The sequence below is a fragment of the Biomphalaria glabrata genome, chromosome 5 (genome assembly GCF_947242115.1).
Source record: "Biomphalaria glabrata chromosome 5, xgBioGlab47.1, whole genome shotgun sequence".
NCBI classification, from domain to species: domain Eukaryota; kingdom Metazoa; phylum Mollusca; class Gastropoda; family Planorbidae; genus Biomphalaria; species Biomphalaria glabrata.
In genome coordinates, this window is record NC_074715.1 from 6,253,800 (window position 1) to 6,277,775 (window position 23,976).

The 23,976-nt window shown below is 38.3% G+C and overlaps 2 protein-coding genes and 1 long non-coding RNA gene across 9 annotated transcripts in view; 2 read left to right on the top strand and 1 right to left on the bottom strand.

Annotated features, from left to right (window-relative positions):
• LOC106058513 (histone-arginine methyltransferase CARMER-like) overlaps positions 1–20,487 on the top strand; it is a 68,118-nt gene extending 47,631 nt beyond the window's left edge. Inside the window, exons 11-15 of the mRNA XM_056031333.1 lie at positions 8,836–9,017; positions 16,616–16,720; positions 19,701–19,727; positions 19,878–19,990; positions 20,193–20,487. Coding sequence (XP_055887308.1) covers positions 8,836–9,017; positions 16,616–16,720; positions 19,701–19,727; positions 19,878–19,990; positions 20,193–20,306 — 541 coding nt within the window. The 3' untranslated portion in view covers positions 20,307–20,487. The remainder of the gene's footprint in view (positions 1–8,835; positions 9,018–16,615; positions 16,721–19,700; positions 19,728–19,877; positions 19,991–20,192) is intronic.
• Positions 9,390–11,351, top strand: LOC129926540 (uncharacterized). The gene is made up of 3 exons (XR_008778249.1): positions 9,390–9,724; positions 10,353–10,463; positions 10,578–11,351. It is a non-coding gene; the product is annotated as an uncharacterized LOC129926540 (long non-coding RNA).
• Positions 20,104–23,976, bottom strand: part of LOC106058522 (mediator of RNA polymerase II transcription subunit 8-like) — a 32,162-nt gene continuing 28,289 nt past the window's right edge. For all 7 annotated transcript variants that reach the window (XM_056031339.1, XM_013215977.2, XM_013215978.2 and 4 more), the window contains one exon: positions 20,104–21,231. In XM_056031339.1, coding sequence (XP_055887314.1) covers positions 21,149–21,231 — 83 coding nt within the window. In that variant the 3' untranslated portion in view covers positions 20,104–21,148. The remainder of the gene's footprint in view (positions 21,232–23,976) is intronic.

Sequence of the window (23,976 nt, forward strand, 5' to 3'; positions counted from 1 at the left end):
AAAAAACAGGCATATGATAAAGTATGTCGGCCTGGTTTGCTTCATAAGATAAGAGCCGCGGGGGTGCGGGGACGGATATATTACTGGATTAGAGACTTCCTACAAGAGCGTACAATTAAGGACAAGGATGTACGGAGAAGTCTCAGGGGAAATTACCCTCAAGCACGGCCTCCCACAGGGCTCCGTCCTGTCATGCGCCCTTTTCACGGCCTTCATAAATGGCCTACCGGCTCAGCTAAAATGCCAAAAGCTGCTATATGCTGATGATATTGTCCTTTGGAAATCCGGAAGGAGCGCAACCTCTATACAAAAAGTGTTACAAGAAGATCTCCATACGCTCTGCTCATACACACGAAAATGGAGGCTAGAAATAAACACCTTCAAGACGGTCTATTCTCTGTTCACGCTCGGGACTGGCATTCTCGGGCAACCTTTCCAGCTCTCCCTCAACGGAGTGGCTCTCAGCATGGAGAAGCTACCCAAATACCTTGGTGTAACTTTAGATCGAAAACTAAAAATATGTGAGCACACCCAGGATGTTGCAAGAAAGGCCTCAGGGAAACTTTGCATTGTGCGGAAGCTGGCATCCACGAAGTGGGGAGCCCGAGCAGACATGCTCCGATCCCTGTATTTAGGAGCAGTCCGATCACAGACTACAGCCTACCTGTGCAAATTTATGGCTCTAGGACTGCCCTTGAACAACTTGATAAAATACAGTCCCAAGCACTAAGATTTGTCTGTGGAACCTTTAGGACAAGTCCAGTAAATGCGGCTGAAATAATGGCTAATATAGGTCCACTAAACCTTAGGAGGGAAAGGTCAGTACTGACCTGCTATGAGCGGTATAAAAGGCTGGATGAATACCTCCCAGCTAGAAAACTAGTGGATGGTTGGAGATGCAGAAGACGTATCCAGATGCAGTCTTTTATGCATCATGCCACTAGACTATCTGATGAAGCTGGCCTCTCCACCAACCAACAAAACATTCAACGCTTTCATCCCCTTCCCCCTTGGTGTTGCCCAACGACCCCAGACATACGCTTAAAACTAGTAGTTTCTGAACCGTATAGAAGGACCGACTTAATGATTGTATTATTAATTCGTATCTTGTTATGTAGAGATAGTCCCTTTGAGTGCCAGATTGTTTGAAGAGTTGAAAAGGCAGACCTAGCTTTATTGATCCAAATTAGTATATATGCCGTCCCGAGACATGACGTTAAACTGCGCTCCTCTTTCCTTAGCACTTTTGGAGCTCAAAAGTGCCCTACTTCTTTTCTATCATTGTGTCTGCCTCCTCTTTTCCTCAGTCTGCCTTCATTGATCATCACTCTGTCTCCTTATCTCTAAATATCTCACTACGTCCTAGACCAGTCCGTTTGCCGTGGACTGCGACGGGTAAGGGGGGATAAAGAGATCCTGGTGTTTGAGTGGTAGCTATCTGAGGATAAACCACCACAACACAATACTTTGGCTCCAAGTTCCCCTAGACCTGAGGCCCAGATGGCCCGCTCTGGGTCAATCGGCTGGTCATGCCGAGCTACCAGGTGGAGGGCGGTGGCTGGAGGGTCAATCAGGGAGCTGATGTATCGGACACATGTCCGATGCAGCAGCTGACTGAGTATAGCACCTGTGTAGCCCTGGCGGGCTCATTCTGGACTTCCAAATGGCCCGTCCCCTTGTTGGACTCGATGGCGGGTGGGGAGCACAGGTGCCGAATTAACAAGAATATTCATGGACAAAAAAACCCCCAACAAACTACTTGCCCCAGATTTAAGTCTGGGCAAGAGACGCCGCATTGAGGCAAAAAAGGAGGAGGCCACAAAAAGCTGTACTACCTGGCCATCATTTTTGGTGGTCAGGTGCACAGAGGAGGGGAAAAGTCTGACAAAGCTGAGCCCTTTCCTTATCTATAAGGGACTCAAGTCAGTAGTGGGAGAGCCCAAGAGTGTGTCTAAGCTACACAAATCAATGGAACTTCTTGTAGAAGTAGATGGCAAGACACACTCTGATGGGCTTTTAAGATGCAGAAGACTGTGATCTCCAAGTGGAAGTCATGCCACACAAGAGTCTGAACACCAGCAGAGGTGTAATCAGCTCTAGGGACCTACTGGAATGTTCCGAGAAGGAAATAGTGGAGGGCATTGAAGGAGTCACCCATGCCAGGCGCATTACCAGGCGCAGGGATGGTGAGGAGGTCAAAACGGCCACTATTATCCTCACATTCGGAACTAGGACACCGCCAGAGTATGTGAAGGCAGGATACCTACGAGTTCCAGTGAGGCCCTACATACCTAACCCCATGAGGTGCTTCAAGTGCCAGGGTTATGGACACGGCGCGGCAGTCTGCAAGAGGAACACTGTGTGTGCCAGATGTGCTGGAGAGGGTCATGAGGACAAGGGCTGCACAGCCCAGTTCAAGTGCCCAAACTGTCAAGCTGGCCACTCAGCCTACTCCAAGGACTGCCCTGTGTGGAAACAGGAGGTTGCCGTGCAGGAGTACAAGGCAAGAAATGGATGTACCTTCAGCCAGGCGAAATCGGCTGTACTGGCCCTACCCAAGGGCCAATTCGGCTTGACAAAGACCTACGCCCAGGCTGTTGCTAAGATAGGAAGATCCATAGCCACACAGACGGACACATTGACCCCACCACCCCCTCCTCCTCCTCCAACTCAGAAGAAAACACCGCCAAAGAACACACCTCTGAAGAAACAAGAAAGCCCTGTTGTCATGCTAAAGAACAGGTTCTCTGTGCTCGCTGATGAGAGCATGGAGACTGAGCAGCATGTCAAAACCAATACTCCGGGAGAACCCGGAGACATCATGTCTGACACAGGTTCTCCTCAGAGAACCCAGCCAGACACCCCAACCTCTACTGAATTAGAGGTTGACCAACTCCCTAAGGGGAGAAATCAAAGCGGAGAGGATGCCCGAGGCGAGAGAGGAGGAAATGACCTCCGCTCTAACCAGAGGGATCTCCCCTCTCCAGAGAGAAAGACTTCCCCCAAAAGGGGGTTGTCCTCCTCTCCATCCAAACCCAAGAATAAAAATACCAAGGTCACTGGAATAAAGGGAAACCCCTCCGGGGGCCTCCCAAGGCCAAATAGCTCCAAGTAGGTCATCTAGAATAAGCCATGGATTCCAGAATTGTACAGTGGAATTGTAGAGGCCTCAAGGCCAATTACGAGGAAAAGCAGCTACTGATGGACTCTGAGACTCCTGTAGCTGTCTGCTTACAGGAAACATTTCTGAAAGATTGCATCAGCTTCCGAAGCTACCATGCTTATAGCAAGAATGCTGAGGATGCAGAGAGAGCATCAGGTGGAGTCTGTATCCTTGTGAAGGATAGCATCCCCCATGAGAGAGTAGAACTACAGACCACACTACAGGCCGTAGCAGCTAGGATAACCCTTCTCAAGGTTATCACTTGCTGCAGCCTGTATCTACCACCAGGCGCTCCATTAAACCGAACAGACATAGAGGACCTATTGAAACAACTCCCCCAGCCTTATTTAATCCTTGGGGATTTCAATGCCCATAACACCATGTGGGGATCCAACAATACAGACACAAGAGGTCGTATGCTGGAGGATATCTTCCTCCAACATGATTTATGCATACTTAATGATGCATCACCGACCTACTTGCACCCAGGAACTGGATCACTCACATGCATTGACCTCACCGTATGCGTCCCCGAACTTCTGGACGATTTTAAATGGTCAGTTAGCAATGATCTACGGGGAAGTGATCACTTCCCAATCATCATTACTAACAATCTCCCTTCATTGGGACGACCTCAGCGGTGGAAACTGAATAAGGCCGATTGGGAACAATTCCAAAAAAGATGCTCCGAGGATATCACAGAAAATATCCTCCATTAACAGAACCCAGCTGATACCTTTGCTAGCAAGCTACTAAGTATAGCCAGGAAAGTTGTACCCCTAACCTCTGCAAATCCAAAACGGCCTAGCAAACCATGGTTTGATACAGCTTGCAAAAGTTCTATTGGCGATAGGAAAAAACGACTGGCTGCATTTATAAAGAATCCTTCCCAGGAAAACCTAAAGCTATTCAGGATAGCTAGAGCAAAGGCTAGACAAACCATACGGTCAGCCAAAAGGAATTCCTGGAGAAGTTTTGTCGGCAGTCTGGATGCCAAAACTTCTGCTAGAGCGGTTTGGAAGGCAGTAAGGCGAATCAAAGGGAAAGAATCAAATGCAATAGGGCATTTGAAAAACCAAGGACGAACTGTCACGTCCCCCAGAGAAATAGCTGACTGCCTTGCATCCTCAATAGCAGAAAAATCATCCACTGCACACTACACGCCAGAGTTCCAAAAAGTCAAAACCAGGGAGGAAAGACACCCCATTGATTTCAGGTCAGAGAACAATGAAGACTACAACAAACCGTTCTCGCTTGAGGAACTGAGGGAATCGCTGGATAAGTCACATGACACAGCGCCTGGAGAAGACGAAATCCATTACCAGTTCCTCAAGCACCTTCCCGAACCCTCATTGGCAGTCCTGCTAGGGGTCTATAACTGTGTGTGACAAACAGGCGCTTTCCCAAACAGCTGGAGGATAGCCACAGTTATACCGATACCTAAACCGGGAAGAGACGGCTCTGACCCAGCTAACTATCGACCAATAGTACTAACAAGCTGCATCTGCAAAACCATGGAAAAAATGATTAACAGTAGGCTGGTCTGGTACCTGGAAAGGAATAAAGTGATCTCAAACTACCAGTGCGGATTCCGGCAGGGGCGGACAACAACTGACCACCTGGTAAGGCTGGAAGCTTATATTAGAAATGCATTACTCAGAAGAGAACATCTAGTAGCTGTATTCTTCGATATAGAAAAGGCCTATGACACAACCTGGAAACATGGCATTCTACGTGACCTGGCGCTTATGGGGCTTAAGGGACACCTCCCCCGTTTTGTGGAGGAATTCCTGAAAGATCGAAAATTTCAGGTTCGAGTGGGCAACTCCGCTTCTGACACTCATGACCAGGAAATGGGTGTACCCCAGGGCAGCATTCTGTCAGTCACCCTGTTCAACATTAAAATAAATAGCATCATAAATGCGCTGTCCCCTGGCATAGAGTGCTCTTTGTATGTTGATGACTTTGTCATTCTTACTTATGGGAATAATATGCACTCCTTAGAACGAAAATTACAGTTATGTTTAAACTAAATTCAGGGTTGGGCAAACTATAATGGTTTCAAATTCTCAGACTCCAAAACAGTTAGTATGCATTTTTGTAATCTAAGGGGACTCCACCCAGACCCTGAACTATTTATACACAAAAAGAAGATCCCTGTCGTGAAAACTACAAAATTTTTAGGCCTCACCTTAGATTCCAAATTTAATTTTCTCCCCCACATTAAGGAACTTAAGAAGAAATGCCAAAAGTCATTAAACATACTAAGAGTACTCAGCCATACGGACTGGGGAGCTGACAGAGATACCTTGCTGCTGCTCTATCGGAGTCTAATTCGATCCAAGCTAGACTACGGATCCATAATATATGGAGCCGCAAGGAAGTCGTACCTAAAAATACTGGAACCAATACAAAATGCTGCCCTGCGTCTCTGTCTCGGCACGTTTCGTACATCACCTATCCCAAGTCTCCATGTGGAGGCTGGAGAACTCCCCATGGATATAAGAATGAAAAAGCTTGCAATGCAGTATATAGTCAAGCTAAAATCCAATCCCACGAACCCTGCTTTTGACTCCATATTTAACCCCACAGAGGTAGAATTATACAATCGAAGGCCTAACGTCATACAGCCGTTGGGCCTTCGAATGAGAGAACCCATCCAAAATTTAACCCCACCCATTGACCAAATCTCTAAAATAGAAACCCCTCGGAATCCTCCTTGGCTAATGAATAAACCCAAATTAAATTTATCCCTCCTTAATTTCAAAAAAGAAAATACAGACCCAAGCATACTACAAGTCCACTTTAGGGAACTGCAGGAGAGCTACGGAGATTGAGGCACCATCTACACAGACGGATCCAAAATGGAGGGAAAGGTCGCGTGTGCCTGCTCCTTTCGGAACAAAACTATCTCCCGTAGACTCCCCGATGGCTGCATTGCAAGCTTTGGGGCGGATGAAGACTGACATCCCATTGGTACATAAGAGCCTGAAGCTGTTGGACCAAATAACAGCCGACCGTAGGGATGTCACCTTCATCTGGGTCCCCTCCCATGTTGGCATTGAGGGAAACGAAGCCGCAGACAGAGAAGCAAAGAGAGCCCTAAATCATGCGGTGTCAGGAACCCAAATTCCCTACTCGGACCTGAGACAAAGTATTGCCTCTGCCACCTATCAAGAGTGGCAGAACCGATGGGAGGCTGAGACTCACAGTAAACTCAGGCAGATTGTGGCGGATGTCAGGTGGCGGCCCACATCTAAGGGTCTGACAAGGCGTGGTAGCACGACTATGTCCAGGCTTAGGATTGGCCACACCTACATCACGCACTCTTTTGTACTGAAGAGAGAGAAGCCCCCACTTTGTGAGTACTGTGACTCTCGCCTCACCGTGGAACATATCCTCGTTGATTGCCCCAGATACCAGGATGTCAGGGCGAAATATTTTAGAGCCACTAATTTAAAAACACTATTTGATAATGTCGACCCTGGGAAGGTACTGGGCTTTATTCAGGAAGTGGGGATATCTACGAAGATCTGATCTATGAATTTGTGAACATGCACTATTTACATTAGATTTTTACCAAATATTTAAATTTTTACTACCTTTACTATTTTAACTGTGAATAGACCTTGATTTTAATGATATGACTGTATAGAATCTGGCCCTTGTTGTTTAGAGAGAGAGTAGTCCCTAAAGGAACTGCAGGCACGACATGGTCTAAATTGTGCCGATGTGCCTCAAATCAAAAACATCAAAACATCAACAACACCAAATTAGTATATCATCATCAGCTCCGCCGTCTTTGCTAACTCTACTTCACAGATATATGAAGTGGTCCGTATCAAGGATATTCTCTCCCTGTAGCATGATTGGGTTCTATAGTCTGTTGTTGATCCTCATAACTTCTGTTTTCTTTTTTTTGATTAGAAGTCCATTCTTTTTCGCTATTTCTGAGAGTCTAACAGTTTGGTCTGAGCATTTTGTTGTGTATGGGAGAGGAGGCAGATGTCATAGGCGAAATCCAAGTCCTCTAAATGTTGAGTTAGTGTCCATTGTATGCCGCTTTTATTATTTAAGTCTGTCTGTCTCATGACCCAATCGATCACCAGCAAAAATATCAAGGGCGCAAGCATACATCCCTGTCTTACTCCTGTTTTTAATTGAAAAGTGTTGGTCATCTTACCATTCTGTGTTACTTGGCATGATGAGTCATCATATAACTGTTTAATGATATTGGTGAATTTTGTTGGAATTCTGTAGTGATTCATCAGTCTCCAGATTACGTCTCTGTCAATACTGTCGAAGGCTTTCTCAAAATCAACAAAGGTGATGTACAGAGGAGGTTGCCAGTCGATAGATTTTTCTATGATAATACGTAGTGTAGTAATGTGGTCAGTGCATGATTTCTCCTTACGGAATCCAGCCTGTTCTGGTCTTAGTCTTTTGTCTAGGGCATCTTTTAGGCGTTCCAATATTATCCTAGTTAAGACTCGCTAAGGGTTGACAGTAACATGATTCCTCGCCAGTTTTTGCATTGAGTAAGGTCACCTTTTTTGGGTAATTTAATTAGGTAGCCCAGTTTCCAGATTTTAGGGACCTGTTCTTGTTTCCAAATCTTGCAAAGCAGTGGATGCAGCATTTCAGCTGATATATTTGGTGTCTGCTTTTTAATCCTCTACTGGTATACCATCTGGGCCTGGCGCTTTTCCTTTTTTTGCATTCTTGATGATCTCCCCTTTAGTAGGAAGACCTGTGTTAACATCCATTTCTTCTGTTGTTGGGGGTATGTCCGGAATAGATTCAGGAGGATGTCGGTTCAAAATTTCCTGAAAGTGTTTGATCCATCTATCCTTCTGTACAACATCACTGGTGATGATTTTTCCTTCCACTGGCTTGTTGGTGTTGGTATTTCTTCCTGCTAATGTTTTTTTTTTAGTTTATTTTTATTTTTTAATAAATTGTCTTTCTGTTATGGGCAGGCTCATTTTTTAAAATTAAATCAGCATTCAAGAAATGTAATATTTTAGTCTCTCTCTCTCTCTCTGTGGCATTTTACATCTCAAGAGATGATCTTTTCTCTTTGAAAAACATTGTGACTAAAGAGGCCAATCCTTGACACAGCTGTGGTCACAGGTTTAGCATATGTAATCACCAGGCGTCATTGAATTTTCACCCTTCTTTCTACTACTGTTGTGTATGGCATCTAATTATTAGTTATTAATTAGTCTAATTAATAATTATACACCCCATCTGAAACTAAAACAATATTCTTGTTTACAGTTCATTATAACCTAGAAATACTTTGCTTAAAGCTCAGTGGCACTGATCAGAGGAAGGTAGATCCTCAGCAGTCATGAGATGATACTAGAGATTTATACTCGTGTCAATATTTCTGGGCTTTATCCGAGAGGTGGAGTTTACTAAGAAAATTTGATTTGTGATAGGGCAAAGTAATAGTGAATATATAATATTTACAACAGATTTTTTATTAAATTTTTGTACTATGATCTATGAGTGGACCTTATTTTTATTAACTTTCACATAGTTGTAAAACATTTAGATCTTGAGCTATAAAGGTGGAATAACTCTTGAGGGATCATGATTATGACATGGCCTAAATTGTGCAGATGTGCCAAAAAATCAAATATCATTTTAATATTTTCTTTCTGCAGACAGAGTTATGATGTGGACATAGAGCTCAATATTCCTGGTACCACAAACAAGTCAGTCAACAATCTTGACTTGAAAAATCCATTTTTCCGTTACACGGGTGCTGCTCCTGCCCCTCCTCCTGGGTGTAACCAGGCATCAGCAACAGATACTTACTGGAACAATTTGATGGCTTCAGGAGACTGTAAGTGCTAATTCACTTTTTATTTAGCCATTTGTTAGTCAGGAATAATTCTCATAATTTTGTTTTCAGTTTCAACCATTCCTAAATTTGATATAGTTTGCTATATATAGAGATATAAATCTCACATAGATATCTTCTTAAGGGGAGGATTACCTTTGAAAATAGTCATTTTGGACCCAAAAATGGATTTTTAGATTTAAACGTATTTAGATAGCTTATCCATTTATTTACTAGAATAGAATGTTCAATTTTCTGAAATATTGCTTTAAATTATACTTTTTTTCATTTTTAGGGTGCTTATTAATCAAGATTTGATTGAAAAACGTAAAAATCCCCCATAGTTACGCCTATAATAACTCATTTGCATAGCAAATACTCTGGTCATATTTGGTATCAAATTGTTCGGCTTCAAAAGCACTTTTAAAATTTGGCAACACTTCCTAATCTATTATAAGAAGTTTTTAGCTAAATTTAGAAACTTGCGTACTCTATTTGGTAAGTTTTTCGTATAATTATAGCCCACTCATAAATACTGAACGCTGATTGGTTGCTTACCGGAATACCCCTAGTGACTGTGTATACGTCAGCTTATCGAAAATAGAAAAACAAACATGCTGCCGTTTTCTCGTTGCAAACAAAACAGTTTCAGTATCATAAAATAAACGTTTTTGTATGTTTTATTCTTGCTATTCGGAAATCTTCATCATGTGAGTATAATAAATAGGATTTCGTGATTCTAGATCTACGAGTCTTGTCTACATTACTCTAGATCTACACTAACTAGTGGTCATATATTGAATCCAGCCAGGTCTAGATCTAGATCCATTACTAGATCTAAATATAGATCTAGATCATTATCTAGGACTAGATCTACTAGATGCATAGATTATTCTGTGCCAAGATGAAGATAAAAGAAAGGAACAGCGTATTGAAGCTCATATAAACAATAGATCTATCTAATTCTAGATTAGTAGATCTAGACGTCTAGAAGATATAATTCAAATCATGTCAATGTAAATAGTAATAGTAAATAGACTCCTCCTACTCAAACACTTCAATTTTAAACAGCTTTCAATGTTAGATGTAGATGTATGTATTGAATAGATAGTGTCTGAGTGTGCAACCTAGTTTTGACATGGACTTTATACTATTATAAGATTCAAATCTATATTAATGATAATCCAACTGACTGTAAGTAGACATGACATTTTGCTTTTTTATTAACATGGAACCTAGATCTAGACATCAGAAGCTACTAATTAATGACAATATTTGTTACCTGTGCCCTACATATTCTATACAATTGATTATCACCATATATCAATCTTTTGTCAGGTTTGAAGTACTACTGGTAGCAGAATGAAATCCCTGCCTCCAACATAATACAAAGATTGGTTTGAATCTCACCAAGTTAATTGTGATATCAACTAGATCTATTCTATAAAGGTTAGTTTTTTTGTTTCTTGTTTTAAAACCTTATTTATTTAGAATAATTATGTTGTTGCCACTTGATGTTTACTTAATTATTTTTCTTATACTTTTTTGTTCTCTATTTTTTAGGATTCAAGCAATGGTGGCGACGCATTCCGCTGAAATATTCTGGAAGATATTCATCAACGAGTTTAACTGCGATACACCACAGTGTTATCCAAATCTTTTAACAGAGTGTGTGGGATTTAACCTTTTGAAGATATAAAAGTAACTTAAGAACAGTGCTACTCAATTTACCAAAGGCTATCAGAACAAGCAAATTATACAACGATGTAAATTTGGGGAAACTCAAAATACGATTACGTCGATTCGCTCATGAACTAGAAACTTTTGGACCAAAATCTAGATTTACTAATCCAGAAAAAGAAAACTGTTCTATTTTAGCTGCTGTGGGACAACTTAATGTAAATTTTTCTTTTGTCAGTGTAATTAAAACTTTTTTTCAATTATTAGGCCAGCAAGAAAAACCATCCACTTAGATTATCAAGCTTTCAGAAAATCTTAAGAAATGCAATTTTAAAAAGTTATAAAAAGATTACTGTTGTTGAGAAAAGATGCTAAAGCACACATAGAATTTCAGTTGATAGAAGCAAAAGGAGTTTGTTAATATTCTGGAAAGTTTTAAATCCATTGTTTACATTTTGAATTTTTAGCTATTTTTCTCATATTGCTATCGACTTATATGATCATCTTAAAAGTACTATAACTTAAAAACTTATTGATGAAATGATGTCAAATTTTTTACATTATAAGACTATATTTAGTTATCAAAGTGTGCAGTGTTATTTATTCAAATATAGTGATTTTACATAGTTTGACAAATAAATTTTAGTTTTAAATCAATTTTTCTTAGATTCTTATTTTTCCAAAAATACCAAAACTAAAATTGCTATTACTTTGCAACCATTTAAGATATTTGCATAAAATTTGAAACACTTAAAGATATATGTTAGTACTTTAACGTGACATCCAGCATTTTTTTTTTAAATTCATGATGTTCATTTTATTGTCTTTGACATCTCTAAAAAAAAGTTTTTTTTGTAAAAAACTATACCACTTATTTTACTTCTAAATCTTGTGAAAACAAATAGAATTGTAATAAAAATTGAGATGTCACATTATAGAGTCATGTTTCCTTCTTCAAAATAAAAAAGTTTGAGTCTTTTTTATTGATTATTAAGAAAGGAAAAGCATTTTAAAAATCATATACAAAAAACAAGATGGCGGCCGTTACCATGGCAACCACAAAAGTGACACACAATTTTCTAATTTTTTTTTTATCAGGGTGAGTTACTGTACCAACCAACCAGTTTTGATAAGTTTCTGATCAATATTAAAGAAAATAATTTTTTTAGGTGTACCTCCCCTTAACTAACCTAGACTAGTTGTAATCCCTGGACTATCTGACCATGCTGTTCAAATAAATAGTCCAATTTAAGCAGTTATCATAATTAAATTTAAAGGAAAAAAATCTTACTCTGGATTAAGTGAAACCTAACTCATTACATTAAGCTACATTAAACTTTCAACAATCATTTCTGGTAGAAAAAGACAATGATCTCTGGAATTGCATTAAAAACCATCTTAAAAATTTAGAAAACTTAATACTTATCAAATATTCATGAAACATAATTTTTAAATACTGGTTTAATTTCTAAAAATGACGACAATCTATTAAAAATATATAAAGAAATTAAAAGTCCATAAAAAGTATCTTTTTTTTTTTACTTAGCATCTGTATTCTTAGTCCCAGGAGGCAGACATATGGCGTAATTTAAACCAAGTTGAAAACATAGAAGATATAGATATACATAATACAAGAAAAAGACAAAAACATATAACAAAATAAAGCATTTGGACATGATGGTATTCCAGCTAGATTAGGGGTTTTCAACCTGTGGTCGAATGAAGATTGTTAGTATTCATCAAGATGAAGACCTTTTTTTTTTTAAAACTTACCACTGTGCAGAATTTTTCACGGGTAGTTACTAATTTGTTATTATAATTGGCATTCGAAGATAGATGTTGTAGACAACTGAATTTGAATCATTTCAAACATTTTCTCACAGTTAATATTTGTAACAGGAAAATACTGTCCATCAAACGGCGATGCGAAATGCAATGTTATACCATTGCAGAATCATAGATATTATTTGTAGTGTGAAGATTACTGTGAAGAAACAAGTTTCTTTAATTGTAAGGTGCCTTTAATTGTAAAGTATTTAATAGTAACATATATACAAGGCTAACATTATATACAAAACAACTCCACTAGATGACTTCCTTCTTCTTGTTTACAACACACTCATAACTTCCCGCAAGTCCCTTAACTCCCAGGTACCTAACACTTGACCGTGTGTCACGGTTGACCACACATAGTAACCGTGTCACAACAGTCCTCCCAGGGCAGAGAAAAATTTTGATCACATCAAAATTTCATGAACCCAATAGTTTGGGTGTATATTAATAATGTTTTACATCGACAAGGAAAGAAAAAAATGACATGTTATACAATGGCAACTTCTATTAAAGAGAACTGGTAATGCCTATGACGACTAATAAGTCTTCAATAACATGTTATTGAAAGGAAACATTTCCAAATGGACTATCGCAGAAAGATAAACACTGCATATGTCTTGTTATATTATGCAACTTATATAAAAAATCCATGCATTAAAATTTTTTTTCTTTCTATGTAACAATAATCTTTTGAATTAGTTTATACTTTACATTACATCAAAGAAATCTTTAAAATTAAGGGGATTGTATTTTCATTTTCATTGTTATAAGGAACTTGTCTCTTATCGTTTGTATTTAGCACTTCTTCTGCTTTCTTCTGAGCTCTTGTAGTAACCATGGAGCATTTCTGTGTGTATTTTTCTTTCCACTTGTTCAATTCTTCTACTGTGCAAGATTTGGAGCCTTTGACACAGCCAATGATAAGACCAATGTTGTCTGGCTTATTATCTAGTACTAAAGCCTCATGAAAACCTCTAATGAACGGTGTATGTTGATTCGTGCTACCAGATGTGTAGTTACTTGGCCAGTGTAACCAACACAGTCTTGTCTTCTTCCGGTGTACTCTTGTGGGTTGACATATTATTTTGTGACTAAAATTGCGGTTGCGCCTGTATCATACAGTACGTTGGACATATGTTCTCCCACGAAGCCTGGGTATACCTGCAGTTTATTAGCGTGTTTGGCAGCAAAGCTCTATCTCTCGGTCTGTTCTTCCAATCTCTATTGCATCGGTTGTAGAAGCAAGTCTCTGTAGTGTGGTTTGTTCTACCACAAAGTTGACATTTGAAACGAACTTTTTGCTGGTTACATCAATATTCTCGTTCCTTGTGGGTATATGTTGGGCTCTCTTCTTCATCTTTCCCTCTTCTATATGTTTATGTTAGGCTCTTAGCTGTGTCTTTCTTATATGTATAGGTTGGGCTCTTATCTGCGTTCTCTCTTCGATATCTATATGTTGGGCTAATTTCTTCATCTTTCTCTCTTCGATATATAAGAAATATACACATAAACACAAGGGTAACTATATTAACTACTTCAGGAGAGAAAACACAGGTCCAAAACCAACAGGGACTATATACAGCCTACCTCTACAATACCTTGCTTATGCCGATGACATTGCCTTATTGGGTAAAGAAACCTCTGACATTGCCATAGCCTTCACACAACTAGAAGAAGCATCTCGACCAGTAGGACTTGAGGTGAATGACAGTAAAACCAAGTACATCACAATGACAAGAGACAATCAAACAGAGGGACATTTATATCAAAATCAAAGACCAGAAATTTGAAAACATCCAAACTTTCAAATATCTAGGAAGTACAATTGATTTAAAAAATGACCTACTAACAGAAATGAAGGAAAGAATAGCAGGAGGCAACAGAGCATTTTATAGCACCCGTCATAGCACTAAGACATCTGAAAATTTACTTAATACTTGGAAACGGAAAATCCTTAGGAAAATCTATGGTGCCATACAGGATGAAACAGGGTGGAGGACATGCACTAACCATGAGTTATATCAATTGTATGAAGACTCACCAATAGTGAACGAAATAAAAAAGAACCTCCTACGTTGGGCAGGTTACCTTGAAAGAATGTCAGATAACAGAGGAGCGAAAATCGTATACAGGCAAAAACCAAAAGGCAGGCGACCCAAAGGCAGACCCCGAATGCGATGGATTGGTGATGTGGAAGCAGATTTGCAACAGCTTGGGGTTAGGGCATGGAGACGAAAGGCTCAGAAGAGATCTGAATAGAAGGATGTGTTGAAGCAGGCCAGAGCCCTCCATGGGCTCTGGTGCCACAATATCTATATGTTGGGCTCATTTCTTTCTTCTTTCTCTCTTCTTTCTGTATATGGTGGGCTCTTGTCAGCGTTCTTCTACATAGAGGGCTTGGTATCTGCATTCTTGCAGCGTTGTTCACCATAAAAGCTGATACCGCAGTTGGGTTATCTCTAGCTAGCACTTCCCTTGGTAAACTGACATGTTGGTGAAAAATAATTGTGAATCGTCGTTCGCCAGTGGTGTCGACTCTTTCAATCTCCTTTGGTATTCGTAACTTGTGGAGCCAAATTGTCTCAGCAAAGCCTCTTTCACTGCCAAGTAATCATTTCTTTCTTCCTCTCTCATTTGGATGCAGATGTTCATGGCTCTTCCTTTCAATCGCCCCATGAGGCTTCTTGCCCATTCTGACTGTGGGAGGTTGCAGGCTGTTGCTATGTCCTCAAATCTCAGTAGATATTCTGGCTCTCGTCGAATGGAGACATTCTGTCTAATTGTTTGTATTTGTCAAAGTGTTCCTCCTATTCATTTTGCTGTTCTTTGTCTTTTTTTTTTTAAGTTTTAGTTCTAGTTGTAAGATTTCCTTCCTTCTACTATCTTCTTCTTTCTTCTTGGCTTCTTCCTTATTACATCTTCTTTCTTCCTTCTGTGTTATTTTTAGTGCAATGAATTTTTCTAGCTCTTCGCCCTGCAGGCCATTTTCCTTGTCCGCTTCTCTAAATATTTTGTACATCGACATTTTCACTTACTTGTGCCTCGTGGTTGCCAGTTGTGAAGAAACAAGTCTCTTTAAGTATAAAGTGCCTTTTAATTGTGAAGCATTTTAACATATATACAAGGCTAACATAGACAGAAAAACCCACTAGATGACTTCCTTCTTCTTGTTTACAACACATTCGTTTTTTCCCGCAAGTTCCTTGACTTCCAGGTACCCAACACTTGACTGTGTCACAGTTGACCACACATAGTAACTGTGTCACAATTACTCACATAATTAAAGAGCACATTCATTTGTAATTTGCCATCATGTTATTGAAGGTAATATTTTCATTATGGAACAACCAATGAAAATTGATTTAGAATTAAAATATGTTAAAAAAAAATACAATGACGATTTTTTACTATATGGTTTTACTTTAATAGTGCATAGTCTGTAATGAAAATCTATTAAAGAAAGCTGGGATTGAAAGTAATATTCATTTAAGTAAAGTACCAATAACACAATGTCTAAAATGACAACACATAAATTACAAATACAAAAATACAACCTACTAAAATACCCAGAAAAGGGCATCTTTCTTATTTGGGCTCACTTCGAACCTTAGTAACAGGGATGTACTAATTTTTGTCTGCTTGGGTCTTTCCCAGACAGAACTTTAAGACTCTGGCAGATGGAGGTGAGCTTTCATAGGCCTAGAGTTCAAAGAGTCTTAGACTCTACTCTTAGGACGACAATTACAAAGAAGTAGTACTTTTTCTTCCCTACTGCCATGATATCATGAAATGGGTAGCCTATTTCTGTCAGGAAAACCAATGACCTAGTAGAACTAGTTAACATGCACAAATAAAGTTCTTTTAATTAACACATACAATTAGATAACCAGATTGTTATGATTAAGACATAATTTTTTCAATTTGTATTACACTTTATATACCGTTAATGAAGACATACTTTTTTCATCTTGTATTACATTTTCTATTTTCTACCTGGTTGTACAGGCATCTCTGGGGGTAAAAAGACTATTGCTTTTTTGTTCATCTTGATGAAAACTAACAAATTATCTTCATTTCGTCTTTTCTAGCACAACAGCCACAGCAAACATATGTTAATGGTTTTGTGAATGGTATTGTTGATGTTGGCCAGGTATTAGTTCAGCAACAGCATCAAGGCAATCTTATTACTATGTGTAAGTCCAGGCTTTCACCATTTGTCTTGTGATAATGATAATTTTAAATCGTATCTTATCTTCCTCTAACAATACAGCAAGATGACAATAATAGCTTCAGCTCAGTTTGTGGTTTGTTTTACAATATTTTTTTAACTTTTTGTCAATAACCTTAATGCTGCTATTATTATGATGCATGTTATGTTTATTCATAATTTGGTAGGGTGTGAAATCATGTGACCCAACATGGTGGTAGTTTTTATTCAAAATTACTTTCAGCACTAAAATCTTTTTCTTGTTTCTTCTCTAATTTTTCCATTTACTTATTAAGTACATTATAAAGTCATTTTTGAATATTAGCTACTTATATGAAAGTCTCCTTTTTTACAAAACTTCATTGAACCTGGAACCAGCCTGGACGCTGATCTAAAAAAAATGGATCTTACTATTTTGGTAATAGGCGATTTTATGCCGCCCACGCCTGATCCGGTTCTTACCGTAGACAATAGGCTCATAAACTACCCTCAAAAGCTGTACCATTGCAAATTAATATTAACAGTGATGGGAATTTTCTGAAAATTTCTTCTGATTCGATTTTCCTACTAAAAAATCTGTTGTTTTTTTTTATGAAAAAAGTCCGATTTTATTAATTATTCCATTTTCGAAAGAATGTTAAATAAAATTTTGATTTATATTGAACATGCGCACATCCTGTCTTTTGACACAGTTGAACTTCTATTTTCAGAAAAATCTTGTGTTATCGTATTGTCTTATTGACTAGATCTAAGTCTAATTCAAGAGTCTAGATCTACAGTGACTAGAGTAGTTTGAATCAGTCTAGATTGATATATTCTAGATAAGATATCTAGTTTCTTTAATTTGAATACTTTTGATATAGATGATCTAGAGCGTCTAGACAGAAGTGTAGCTCATACTTTTGAAGTATGTTTTGATTTTCAAACACATTAACTCTTTATAGTTGTTTGAGAGATACATTGTTGCAATACTATCGGAGAATGCTCAGACTGCCTAGACCCAGATATAAAGTATCTGCAAAAAGCTTTTTCCTCTAATCTATATATACAAACAGTAGTGCCTTGCATGCATTTTGTGTGCAGTAAAGCTTATGCAGTGTAATTATTATGTAATACAACATTATTTAAAGATTCTACATAATTTTTAAAAATTCAGTAACATCTTTTTTAAAGTCACTGCGACAGGCCTGTTGAAAAACGGGGGTGTGTAAAATTTCCTAAAAATTTTTCAAAGTCTGTTCCCATCACTGTATTAAATTTTTAAAAAAATTTTAGTTTTCAAGTTCTTTTATCATTGCTGTAATGATAGCGATGCCATATTGTTTATGACGTTCTTAAGAGGAAATAACTATCCATCCCAGAAATTAAAAAACAATAAATTAAGAGCAAGTATCAGTGAACTATATATTATTTTATTGGAATTTAGTATGATCAAAATTTAGATTTTGTTTTAGGGTTAGGATTAGGTATAGAATTAGGGTTAGGTTTAGAATAGGTTTAGTGTCAGGTTTAAGCTTAGGTTTAGAATTACCTAGCGCTAACCCTTTGCAATGACACAAGATGCGTAGAAGTTGAGTTTAATCGGGTTTTTCCTTAGTGACGTGACGAGTAACTAAAAAGTAGGATTACGAACTAGAAGACTAACGGACAAGACGCCTTAGAGGATGACGCTAGGCTAGCGACAACAGAGGACTGTGCCCTTTTTATTATTCATTAAATTGTTGAAGTTATAAGCCTGCGTTATCAAGTATATTCATTGTTATTCAGTTGTTGTGTCTTCAACGAACTCGCATGCAACATCAACATCTATAATCATCAACAAAACAGGGCATCAACAGATGGCCCTAAACCTAGCAGTAAACCTATTATTTTGATCCTACTAAACCTAATCCTAAACTATAATAGTGCTTGTTTAGGGAAATATTATTTATAACAATGATCCTAAACAATATATAGTTCAGTGAAAATTTTTATTTACTTCCTCTCCAGAACATCATAACAATATGGCATCGCCTCTATTACAGCAATGATAAGAAACCGTAAAAACTGATATTTTTTTTGTCGGCTTAATATTAATTTGTGATGGTACAGCTTTTGAGGGTAGGTTTTTGAGCCTATTGTCTACAGTAAGACCACAGAAAGAACCGGATCAAGTGTGGGTGGCATAATATCGCCTATTACCACTATTTTCCTATAAATTTAACAGTTGATGGTTAATGTATATCGCTGAGAAAAGACTTACTATCTTGTTTGCCACATGGGGAAAAGTCTAGATTGACTTTTATAATTTTTTAAATTAAGAAATAAATAAATGTAAATTTGGCTTGAGTACTAGACTAAAATAACTTAGATCTAGAGCCAACATTGTTTTTGAATTGACTATCGCGTTCGGGAATCTACTAATGTTCCATTATTGATTCAAGAGTATAAAATTATTGATTCAAGAGTATAATAAATTAAGGTTCAGGAAAATTGTGTGCATCGTCTTCTAAGTCATCAAGCCTATCATTGAAATCATGCAAAAATATTTTTTAAAATGGTGTAGTCGGCCAAACTGTACCCATATTATGCAATAAATGAGAAAATTTAAAGTTGCTTTAAGTTTGTTGCAAGATCTAAGCGTTACTTATAATTTTTACGTAAATCTAATATATTCTAGATCTAGAAGTGATTTAGTACTAGACTAGATCTTAAAGAGTCTAGTTTTAATGTTAGAAATGCATTGATTAGTATGCATTGCATGCTGACCGAATCAGAAATATTGTACTTTCCAGTAGCCTGACGGTGTCATGGGTTTGATACCCGGTTTGAACTAAATATTTTTTTTTAAAATTATTTTATTATATTTTAAGTTTAATAATGGAGTATTGTCTTTTTTTAAAATGTATATTTTAATGTTTTTCTTGTTTTAAAATTTTAATTAAATATAATTTAATTTTCATTTTTAACAACTTTTTCTTATTCAGCTGAAGACATCATTTCTAGGCCAGAAGGTAACATTTTATTGTTTATTTGTTTGTAACATGAAGCTTGTTTTACTTTTAATTTATATAATACTTAATATTTGGCTGTAATATTGGTACTGTTAAAATCTTAATGTTATACATGAAACTCTTAAATTGAATCAAATTTTAATCTTTTAGCACCAATAAATCCAGGAAGTATTCCAAGTGTCGGCACTATCACATCAATGGCCAATGCACACCGCACATCGATAGGTGCAGGAATTAGTCCCATAAGTTTTGCACAAACACAGGTAACTATGTCAAAGACAAGCTAAAAACTATAATCATTGAAAACAGTTGATTTATGGGGTAAATGGCAATTTGGTTTGCAAAACAAATAAAAGAGAAATTAAAATATGTGATCAACAGTTTTGGAAATATTTTTTTAATTTCATTAATAATTTCAAGAAATGCATGCATCCTATTAATCTACATTATCATTTGTCATTTCAGAATGTTATAACTGGTTCAACCAATCATTTTCCTGTCAGTAACCAGTTCATGATAGGAGATTATGTTATGCCTGGCAACTTGATTCTACACACTTCACCTAAATCAGAGACATAGCTCTATTTTAGAAGCATTTTTTTAACAAGTCATTTTAGCCATTACATACAGTGTGTGTATTCATGTTAAATCCAATTATTACATCTCATAATTTATTTGTGGTGCTTGTAGCCAGGAACACTATATATATATATATTGACATTTTTTAAAACTGATTTTACCATTGATTGGGGGAGGGGGGGATAAAAATGTATCGATTACTGGTATTACTAACTATGTATATGGAACTACTAGGCACTTTTCATGTCTGAAAAGATCTTCACCTCATTTAATTAAATACAAATTTTTCTGAATAGCACGCCTAAGTGTGTACATTGCAATTGTAAAAATCGTTTCCTTTTTTGTAATCCTTAAATATAAAAAAAGCTCTATGGAAGTGTGTTTGTGTACAGTACCTTAAAGTGTGGAAGGGAATATTAAGGCTAGATCTACATGTAGAACCAAAGAAGTCTGTATGTAGTATGTAGAATTTTTGCTGCTGGGCATGAGGAAGCATGCAACTGTTTCAATGTAGGTGTATCATATATATTGATTGATTACAAAACTGGTGGGTTATGGGCAGATGGCGATAAGTTCAGCTGTTTCTGTGAACATATCTCATTTAGGCTTAATGTACATGTCCTTTTTGTGGAAATATATTTTTAGTACAAATATATGTATTTGAAATGCATTGATTAGTAATTAAAAATTATAAGGAGGATTTATTTTGTGTACCACAATGGTGTTATTAAAGGGGAACTTAATGTATAAACTTTATGTTATCAAGAAGATGCTAAGACATTTTAAATAGGAATGAATCTAGAATCTATTTAATGTACATAGAAAATAAAAAAGATTAATTTTCAAGGTCTTTGATATGGATGAGATGTTGCTGCTGCTTTTATATTGGTCTTGATTGTACTTGGCACTCTTCCTACAACAGGCACTGCAAAACAAATTGGAAATATTGATTTGTAATAAAAACTTGTTAGAAATAATGTTAACATAAATATTAGAAAATAAAGTCATATTAACCATGCAATTTTTTTGATTACACTGGATTTAAAAATTATACCTCACTTTAAAACTAACCCTAACCCTACATAAGGGCATCTTGGCCACCTGGAAGAACTAAATTCAATCCTCTGCAACCTTTTCAGGAGCCAGCAATACTTCAAACGATTTGTACAAGTAACTCCTTTATGATACTGTAATAACTTAAGGGAGGCAACTCAACGAGACAAAGACGTTTATTTTTACACTGAGACATGACAAACACAAAGGGCATCTGCCTTTGAGCACAGCATCTCCATATTGGCTCTCTCCTTGGGCGGAAATCGTTTGTCGTTTGTCTCTTCCATGTCAACATCCGACTTGTTCAGTTTCTGCACTATCTTGGATGGCAGTGCGCAAGGCAAAGTTCATAACATTGCCCCCGTCTTAGCACTTTTCGTCCCGAAAAGAAACACTGCAGCTGATGTTTGACAGTTCAGGTGGAGGTCGATCAGTGGGAGCCACAGGCAGCATGGAGCGTGTTCCCCACGAAGCCATCCGCATTGTTTTCCTCTAGTGCCGCTTTCTCTTTCTCCAGTTGACCAGGCTGTTGTTGCGACGATGACGTGGCCGTTTGACAAACAAAGAGATAGTGTCGAGCACTGTTTTCTTCAGCACAGCCGTTGATCAGACACGCTGTCTCAGCAGACCTTCCCGACAGACGCCTCTCAGGGAGCTGCAGGTTCACATGCAGCCACGTTGCAAAGTCCAATGCACCGCAGTCATCCTCAGACAACAGTCTCACGTCCAGAATACAGGTCTCTTCAGGTTCAAGTGGAAAATGTCTTCCTCTTGACAGCTCAGATTTAGAGTGGTCCGATTGACATTCATCTATGCCAATGTCGATGATGATGGTAGTACATATGCCCTGTTGGGGGTTTTCTTGGCATCTAAATTCTATGTGTGATGCGCCGCACGTACAGTTCATGCTGTCAAGCTTCAAATTTCCCTCGTGAGCACCGACAGATAGGCAGAGGTCTTTAAGTCATAGCAACAGGCTTGAACGCAGACCCAACGTTGTCTTGCTCAGTCCAGCTCATTGAGGTACTGGTAACAGGTACAACAGGAACAAACGCTTCAGGTACATAACAGACTTCAGTTAAGGTACTGGTAACAGGTACAACAGGAACAAACGCTTCAGGCACATAACAGACTTCAGTTAAGGTACTGGTAACAGGTACAACAGGAACAAACGCTTCAGGCAAGTAACAGTCTTCAGTTTCTTCATTAGTCTCTTTCCGTTCGATTCGGTACATCTCATTGAGATCATCACAGCAATCGTTGTCACGTTGAAAGTCACAACCACAAGACTTGCCCACAACACAAGTCCAATTCCCAGCGTCTCCGTCACCACTGTTTGTGCAGCCACAGTCTTGACCATGCAACTTCTTTACCGAGTCTACAGGCAACTGCTCCTTTACCAACGAGTCTACTTGAGACACCATTTTATCTACCTTTTCCCCCATACTGTTAATTTGTTCACATATTGCATCAATACCTTCATTTATCTTGCCAATAAGCTCATAAATCTCCGGTTCAATTTCAAATAGGTAGGTCTCCAGATCTTCGTCTTCATCAATTAGGGCTTGCCGGAGACGAGCTGTAAGCACCTCCTTGCTACCACCAAGCTTCAGGCGTCTGTAATGAAGTTCCTGCCTTAGCTCTTTAACTAAGAGTTAATCTAGTTGTTTCAAAGATGCCATTGAGCCAGAATCCTACCTCCTCTCATTGAGTCGCCTATAATCCCACTTCTGACACCAATGTAATAACTTAAGGGAGGCAACTCAACGAAACAAAGACGTTTATTTACACGGAGACATGACAAACACAAAGGGCATCTGTAGTGGCACACTCACAAGAGGAGCTTCAGTCACTAATGTCATGCTTCTCTAAGGCTTGCAAAGAATATGGCCTAACCATTAGCACAAAGAAAACTAATGTTATGGGATCACCTGCTACAGCATTGACGATAACAAGCTAGATGCCATAAACGAATTCTACCTCGGTTCTACAATTCAAAGTGACCTATGACTAGAAGAGGAGATAAAAAAACGCATAGGGAATGCCGCATCAACCTTCGCTAGACTCTGACCAAGAGTTTGGGAAAACCAAAAGCTCACCACAGCGACCAAAATGGAGGTCTACAATGCATGCCTTCTTAGCACGCTACTGTACGGCAGCGAGTCGTGGACAACCTACACAAAACGAGAGAAAACAAACTCATTCCACCTACGCTGCCTTCGAAGGATCAAATAGCATGGAAAGAAAGAGTGTGTAATACTGAGATCCTTGCGAGAATGGGCCTTCCCAGCATCTTTACGTCCTTAGGCAACGCTGCCTGCGCTGGCTCAAACAAGTTCGCCGGATGGAGGACAATAGCATCCCGAAAATCATTCTGTACAGGCGACTTGCATCAGGCTCAAGAAAAACTGGTCGCCCCCACGTCCATTATATTGATGTGATAAAAAGGGATTTAAAATCAGTAAACATTGATACTGACCATTGAAAGAGATATCCTTAAACTGTACTAGTTGGAGAGAGATGGTGACCACGAAAGCTATAGACAGCGAGAAAACATGGGCCTCGACTCTTGAAGAAAAGAGTGCCACACGGAAAATGGCCAGCTCCTCTACCACCA